The following is an 8,518-nucleotide window of genomic DNA, read 5'->3' on the forward strand; positions in this document are numbered from 1 at the left end:
AAAAAAAAAAAAAAAAAAACAGTCTGAAAATCGTATCATTCTAAACTGTCTAGAGTATTGAAAAACCTCACACCCAATTCACCCTAATCTTAGCATATACTTTGGCCACCTGAGTGTCAGCTTAACATGTCAGGGTTCACTAAACATTGAAGTCAAGTACTTACTCATATCTAGGGGCATGCCCTTCTTCCCACATCCACATCTTATCTCTCCGGATCAAGTATTTAAGGGATGGTATTGATATCGGTATCGATCTATGTCGATACCAATCTGGATCGGATCGGTGGGTATCGGTCGATTTTGCCTCTACTTTTTATAAAAAGATTAATTTTTTTATTTTTTTACCCTTGAGTCGATCCAGATATCGGATTTGATTTGGTCAAAGATCGGGGATCGGTCTCAACCGATATCGATCCAATACGGCCGATATCAGACCGATACTTGAAACCATGCTCCGGATATTGTACTGAGAAATTCACCTATCTGACCTTAGGGTTAGCCTATTGGAGTTCCCTTATTACCTTCAAAATAGCCTCCAAGCCCTCCACACCCACCATGATAGGAGGCCATGAGAAGATAGTTACCATTAAGGGCTCCCATTATATGCTTTTATATTTATAGTCGAGGGTAATGATGATATTTAATAAAGTAAACATCCACATTCGACATAGCATAGGCATCTATGTATAACTACATAAAGTAATTTATGGTATGGTCATGGGATTCTCCAATCATTCTCTAATGATTGCTATGTATCTTGATCACATCATTAAGGGGGTGTTTGGTTCGGTAAATCTTTGGGATGACATTCTTTAGAATGATAATTCTTAATTTTTTAAGTTGTTTGGTTCCACTAGGATGACCCTCATAAGTGAGCATCCTACTTCCCATGAATGACCATATTACAAAGGATGTGTTTTAAATCTGAGTTTACCTCAACACTTAAACTCAGATTTGAGCAACCTTTTTACCACGTAGTATAAAAGGAGAAAGCGGAAAGACATTCTCTACGGAAGCCAATATCTCAACCCGTGAGAAACATGCACTAGCCGTAAGGCAACCAAACGATTTTTCAGAAAGAAACATAATTCAGAAGAATGTCTATCAAAAGATTGACATTCATATCTGATATATACACCATTTGATTTACCGAACCAAACACCCCCTAATGCTGCCACTGGATGCAACATTATACAGTAGACGTCGCTCTTCTAATGATTCATCACACTCCTCGTTGAAGCTCATTATATGTACATCTGATCCAAATTACATCTCAACAATTTTGATCTAAGTTGTATCTCATGAAACTTAAAATTGAAATTTAACTGATTAATTAAAACTTTTGGAAAGACCCTTAAGAGTATCAGTCCTCTCTATTTAGGGTTGCCTAACGGGCTTAATACATTTATGAAAAGGTGAGACTGTGAGGAGGAAAAGAATGTAACAATTAAACTTGTATTGCATATATGTTGGGTCCCGATTGACACTAAGAGGAGATGCATCAATGTATTAAAAAACTTCCCCTCAACTGGTTCTTTTGCCAAGTCACCAGATGATTTGGCTCACCCTTAGACGCTATTACACATACTTATGGCAATTCTCACTGTTGCACATAGCTCACTCACACAATTTATAATGTTGACTAGAGTTGTATCACAAACCCTAATTTGCAAGTAGTACTATCTTATATACATAGTCGTATGCAAATCCACACTGCAACCACCAGCTGGCCAAATCTACTGGGTGTATATACCCATCTTGTAGACAAGCATTCCAACACATGGTATCCACAACACAAAAAATATGTGCTTTGGCTAGTTGCCTACATGCACGGAGTAATAATGCTCACTATCAAGTGCAACATCTACTCAAAACTAATTTTCACTTTACCCATATCCATATCCCCTGGTTTTTACCCTTGATATACAAAGGCATGGTCTTCACCCTATTTTTCCCATAATGATTTGAGAGACCGTACCTATGACAAATACATTTATGTAGTAATAATTACCAAGGAACACACTGTTATTGTGTTCAGTTTCCAATGAACACCAATTATAAAGATAGGGTTATGATTATATGAATGCCCTACAATGAAGTCCAACCTTGGATAACCACCTCCCTTGGGTGGGGGAAAGTCCATCTGCCATACTGATCTTTTCCCACCCACCGCCTTGGAAAAAAAGTTAGGGCCAAGGGAGACTATCTGTTCATCATGTATAGCCTTGACATCCTCCTCTTTCTTTTGCACCGAATGACATTTTACAATAGCAAGGAAGGGTGGAGGTGAGATAAATCTTATTCAGCCTCGCATAGCATAGGGGGCAATACAACTACCTAAGCATACAATGAAAATGCAAAAACCAAATGAACAGAATAAAGAGTATAAAAAATCTCGCAACTGACACTACCTCTGATCTCTACAATCCGGAAAGGTGCAAAAGGCACAGGCCATGGATAAAGCATCGAACCTACGTGGCTCACTCTTGATTGTCCATCTAGGATCGAGCTGACTTCTATGTAATGTCACATAACCCTTCCTTAAATAACTGATCCGAAAAGTCCCTTCAATATTTGCATAGGCCCCTCCAACTATCATATTTAAAGATTAACCCCCTATAGAAAATTTGAACTTAACGAAAGCAATTCCATTTTGGATTTTGGACTTTTTCGTACCACCTGGGCAAAAAATGCCATATCTCCCTCATACGAACCCAAATTGCAACGAAATTAGTTGCGTTGCGTTTAAGACTCGGAGTACTATAATCCTTCAGAACAATCCATTATCATAATTGGCCATATAAAATGACAAAATTGCCCATGAAATTTTCAATGGCCATATGTTATTCGTTCAATTTCGGATCAAAGCGAAACCAGATGCTTTGGAAAGAGTACGATGCACTCTACAACTTGACAGAATTAACCGACTGTAAAAAAAAATCATATTAAATGAACAAAATGCCCCTAAATATAAAATGACCAAAATTACTGGTGTCGAGCTTGGAAATATGAGATGGACCCCATTGTCGTACCCATTGCACTCACAGAACCTTTGACATTCCACTCATCACTACCAAATCATCAAAGTGACCGTAAATTGTCGTGTTATCAGTTCTAGCTACCTCATGACATTGTGAGCACATTTAAATTACCAAAATATTCTTGGTAATGCCACTCATAAGTGAATGCCTTGGAAATCCCATTATATCAACATCCAAAAGACCATAGTACATGTATCATGTGAATTTACTAGAATAACCCGTATGTTGTACTTGTTGTTTCTGATTTTGTGCAATGACCAAATTGCCCTTGTTGCCACTGTAGAGTCTTGTGCACCTCATCAAGCACTATGGGACCACCGACACACATCCCATCATACATATGGCATCATTATCAATATTTTCAAAACTGTCACATCATGTTGCACCCTCTTCAGTCATCTACCATAACCTTGGCATGCTGCCACATGTCCAGAAGCTACCTATTGACTGTGTCTTCTGCCAAATCATCTATGACCATTGCCATGTCAGTTTGCCCATCTTTACTTCTCTACTGACATCATGCTGACTGTGTTGACACGATGACAACACCATATGCATTGTGTGTACAACAATACATTCAATCCCATGACCAAACCATGCTAGAACACAAAGTTTAGGTACAAAGCATACATTGCCTTATAATTAACAATTAAAAATTGGGTCTGGTATAAAAAAATATTCAACTATTGGATATGCCATAATCATGTTTTAGGGGCATTTTAGTTATTTTTCAAAATCTCGCAAACATTATAATTAAGCAATTTAATTATAGGTTTTAAGTAGGGGAAATTTGGTCATTTGGGCACTATCTCATAGTCCCAACAAAAACAAGGGCAAAGTGGTAATTTCAATACCCTTCCCTTATTCACACAATTTTATGAACAATTTTGGAATTTTTATTAATTAAATAGGTATTGAAAAATAATTCATGCATTAGGTTCAACTTCGGTTTGAACCGTTTCACAATCTATCCAATTCCAATTTGGTTCAAAATTTTCAAATTTTAGGATTCCATGAAATATGGGTCTTAAATAAAAAAAGGTCTCAACCCATGGGTCAATTGGATGTAGTTTGGAAGGCTTTAGAATCCTTGAAATGGGATCGTAAATGCATTTTAGTGGGATCAATTGCGATACTTGGAGAAGTGCTTCCTAATAGAAACTTTGGAAGGATCTCAAATATCAGTATGGAACTAAACATAATAGAAGTTGAGAAGAAATCCCTTAGGGGCCGTTTGATAACACTCTGGGAGAATGTTTCTGGTGTTTTTCTATTCTGCGAAAATGCAAATAGAACAGAAATATGTTTGGCACGTCTAGTTCATTTTTGTATTCCCCCGGAATGAACCAATGAAAAAGAATGACTAAAGAGTACATTGCAAGAGTACAAAAAAGTTACCTTTCTATTATTCTACTAACTTAAAAGAACAAAAACCCTCCAAAACCCCACAAACCCCTTTACTGCAACTCCCGATCAAAAATCCCCAAATCCGCCGCTTCCCTGCAACAGGTTCTCTCTCTCTCTCTCTCTCTCTCTCTCTCTCTCTCTCTCTCTCTCTCTCTCTCTCTCTATTTTGGTGCAGCTTGAACGCACAAAAATCCAAGCCCTAGATTTCGTTTTTCATTGATTCGTATTTTCATTTCAATCTCTGCCGCCATCTCTTGGTCGCTGCTTCCCTGCAACCGGCTTACTATCCTGCAGTAACGGTTTCTGTTGCTGGATTTGTAGGATTAGGGTTTGGAAATCCTCCCATGGCTTGGTTCCCTCGCCCACCAACTGCTCCACTTGGCTCTGGTTGTGGCGGTGCTGTTGCTGTTGGGTTTCCTGAAGTTCCCATTTATGGGAACCGAACTAGGGGCAATGCGGCCGATCAGGGGACCGAAGAGGGTTGCGATGATTCGGTTTCGACGAATCCTCGCCAAGCTTCTGTGTAGTTTTGGAGGTAAGATTCTCCCCAGACCCAGTGATGGGACCTTGAGGTATGTTGGAGGGCAGACGCGGATAATTGGAGTGAGGAGAGATGTCAATTTCAAAGACTTGTTGCAAAAGATGATGGATATCTCTGTGCAGCTTGTGGTAGTCAAATACCAAATCCCTGACGAGGTCATTGCCTGCAATGGTACAAACACATCCCCCATTGGGTTTTGAATTGCATAAACCTTCTGCAATGGAGTTTCCATCTGTTGTAGCTTACATGCAGGGTTATGTAGATCCCCACTTTTCTTCTCAAATTGGGTATGTAAATCCTCAGCTGATGGGTATTTCACCAGGATGCATGTATTGGCATGTGGATCACATGCAACAGTTGCCTCACCAGTTTGTATCTGCTATGCACATGACAATGGCTGCCCCATCTCCTCACTTGGGCATTAAACCAAATGGAGTTCAGGCTGTTCAGCAATTCATGAATCCTCAACAAGTCTGAATGGATTCATATACTGAAGATAGTGCATATGGGCAAAGGCTATTCAGCAATTCAGGGATAGAAGTGTTTGTCAAACGTTGTTTCTGTTCTTTTCCTGTTCTAAGGATATTTCTGAAATAGTTTTACCAAACGTTGTTTCTATTTTGCCATAGTGTCTTCACATCATGGAATCGAAAAAGAACACTTCTGTAAAAGAACACTCTCCAGGAATAGAAGTGTTATCAAACGGCCCCTTAATGGCTAAAGGAAATATGCATATATTAGAGTGGCAGTTTGATAGTAAAAAATGCCTTAAATTTTAAGACCATTCTCTGTGTAACTATGCATGGAATTGTCATTGAATATAAACCATGTATGATAAAGGATACTTATGAAAGTTGATCTCATTGTTTTTTTCATACTACCATTTTTGCCCCTATATTATAAAAAAAAAATGAAAAGTGTCTACGGGAGAATGTGGTTCTTATGCGCTCATGGGATCAATGGGAGCACATGAAGAAGCATCAAAAAAGACGTGTCTAGGCATACAAGTAGCGTCTTTTTTCCTTTTTTATATATTTCAAAATTGGATAAGGGAAACAAAAGGAGATAAAAGGGGGATAAGGTGAAGAACAAGAGGTTCAAAATCAAGATCTCCTAGTAACCTAGGCTCTACGGCACTAAGCTCTTACTAACTGAGGCAACAATTATCCGAGTCAAGATTAGGTACTCCTACCAGAATGATTCTCATACGGTGTTTGATTCACACTTTTTTTTTTTTTTGCTAACAACAGGTATCCAGGCCTTTGACCTGACTAATCCTACGGGCCCATACTGACCCCACAATAGCATGGACATGGTCATACCGGGGTTGAATGAGAACCATTCAACTTTCACTGAAAGCAATGAAGAGTATTAACACTTGGACTCCACTTAATATCTCTCCTCTTTTAATTGGTTTTTATTTTAAGTGGAATCCAACTATGGTTCAAATGTATGATTCCCGTAGGAAAGACCTAATCCACATTCCAATTATCCTCACGACAACCAACCTTACCAAAACAGAACACATGACATTTGCAGTTTTATTTAGGGACATGCAACTCAAAAGATCTTTTCACACGTAAACAAGAGAAGCAAAGCCTCATCATGGGCAAAAAACAACCCTGTAATTGCTGTTACCACTACAAGTAAACGTGCTTGTGGCATCATCCTTAGGGTAACTGTACGCATCTGGGCACCTATCCTTGAAGAACCTGGAGCAATTGGTCGGCCCACAGCTCCCAGAGTTGCAACAGTATTGATCCGTCTTGAACACCGTACATGGGTTGTTACAACCTCCCGGAGCCCGCAATTCCGCCGGACATTGGCCGTTGATATCAGCTGTACATCTAATGTCATGACAGCCACCGTTTGTTGGAGTGAACTCCATGGGGATGTTAAATCCGTCCACGAGCGAAATGTCATAGAAATCCATGTTATTGTAACCATTTAGCCCGTATTCGGCTAGGGTGTTTGGTGGTGAACCATAGCCTTGGCACTGTAGAAGCCCATTACAGTCACCTGTTCGGCACCTTCCTCGGCCACTACCATCGAAGTTGCAGTTAGTTCGGCCCCAAACACGGCCACCTTTTGTGCCGGCAGGGACAGTGATGGTCCAGACCTCACCACGGTTGAGCTGCCTCCCACCACCTGGTGAAGCGGCTGCCCAGACTGTGTATGGGCAATTGTTCCTGATCTCAAAGTTGGCAGCCTGTGCAAAGGTGAAGAGGATTGCAGAGAGAATAATGGAGATGTAAAGGTTTCTCGAAAGGGCCATTTTAGTAACTATGACAGAAAGAGAGAGAAAGAAGAAACTGTTCTTCCTTCCTCGACCTCAAAGCCTCAATGACTTATCTTTTTGTTTGCAGTTGTGGCATTTTGCCTAAGCTCGGGGTGCTTTTATAGCAGGGGGAGTGAGTCAGTTTCCTAATCCTTAAAAAGAAGTGAGTACTCTCCAGCCAACTGAACCCTTCATCTCATCACACCATGCATGTGATGTGGTGTCATCCCCACACCCCATGGATGGTGTGTTGAGGGATGACACTCCATGCATGGTGTGATGAAATGAGATTAGATCAGTTGCATGTATGCTCACATGTAAAACGATGTGATCATACGAGTAATGGATTCAATTTCTGATGGGATGGGGTTGGAGGGCTCAGCAGGCGGGAAAGGATCCAGGCTCGTGAGACTGGATCCTCCGGATGTACGTGTGAAGGAGTTACTATTAATATACACTAGACATATGCCACCTGTTTTATTATATCCTGCATGTACACCTTAGGTGTTAACACTTGTCCTTTTTCCTCTACCTCTCATCACACATTAAATGACAGAAAATGAGATAGATATTGGCACATAAGTGGTGTACGTTGCAGATCCAACCATGAAAGAAATTTGCATCATTATCTCTTTTTTTTTTTCCACTTTTTATGCGTAATTCCTGTCTCAACTGTTGAGCTTTTTCACGTTAGGGCTATCCGATATGTGGAGAAGGTTAGCCTTTTGTGCTCTCTATTGGGAAGAGTATCAATTAATTTGTTTTATTCTTTGCCATATGCTAATATAAAACATCTACTTCCCACTTCTACCATTTTTTTCTTTGGTGAATGAAAATATATTAAAAAAAAAAAATTGCAAAGCCACAAGGCTAGCTACAAGCCGAGGCCATAACAAAGGAAGAATTAAGGGGAGGATAAAACAACCATCAAGGAGGATACATAAAAAAAAGGGGGGGACAAATTGCAAGCAAATAAAGAGAAGGAACACCAAAAGGGGGGAGGGGAGAAACAATCAAATAGGGGATACATCAAAATAGAGGGAGGAGGAGAAACAAGTGAAAAATCCCAAGCCAAGGCAAGGTGCCTATTTCTAATAGAATCTGGGCACACAGCACACTTATATAGGATTTTATTCCTAACCTTAAAGGTGATGGCATTCTAGTTTTTCTCAATAGAACGTGAGGAAGAAGTCCATCTCCTTTTATCTGTTTCCCACTAAATATGATGAATTACTGCACAAAAAGCCTTAC

General features: G+C 39.8%; 1 protein-coding gene across 1 annotated transcript; it reads right to left on the reverse strand.

Annotated features, from left to right (window-relative positions):
* Window positions 1–6,498: 6,498 nt before the first annotated feature.
* Window positions 6,499–7,381, reverse strand: LOC122084253 (protein P21-like). The gene has a single exon (XM_042652353.1). It carries the CDS (start codon window positions 7,262–7,264, stop codon window positions 6,593–6,595), a length of 672 nt encoding a protein of 223 aa, XP_042508287.1. The 5' UTR covers window positions 7,265–7,381; the 3' UTR covers window positions 6,499–6,592.
* Between the last annotated feature and the right edge of the window lie 1,137 nt (window positions 7,382–8,518).

This window comes from Macadamia integrifolia, chromosome 1 (genome assembly GCF_013358625.1).
Source record: "Macadamia integrifolia cultivar HAES 741 chromosome 1, SCU_Mint_v3, whole genome shotgun sequence".
Lineage (NCBI taxonomy): Eukaryota > Viridiplantae > Streptophyta > Magnoliopsida > Proteales > Proteaceae > Macadamia > Macadamia integrifolia.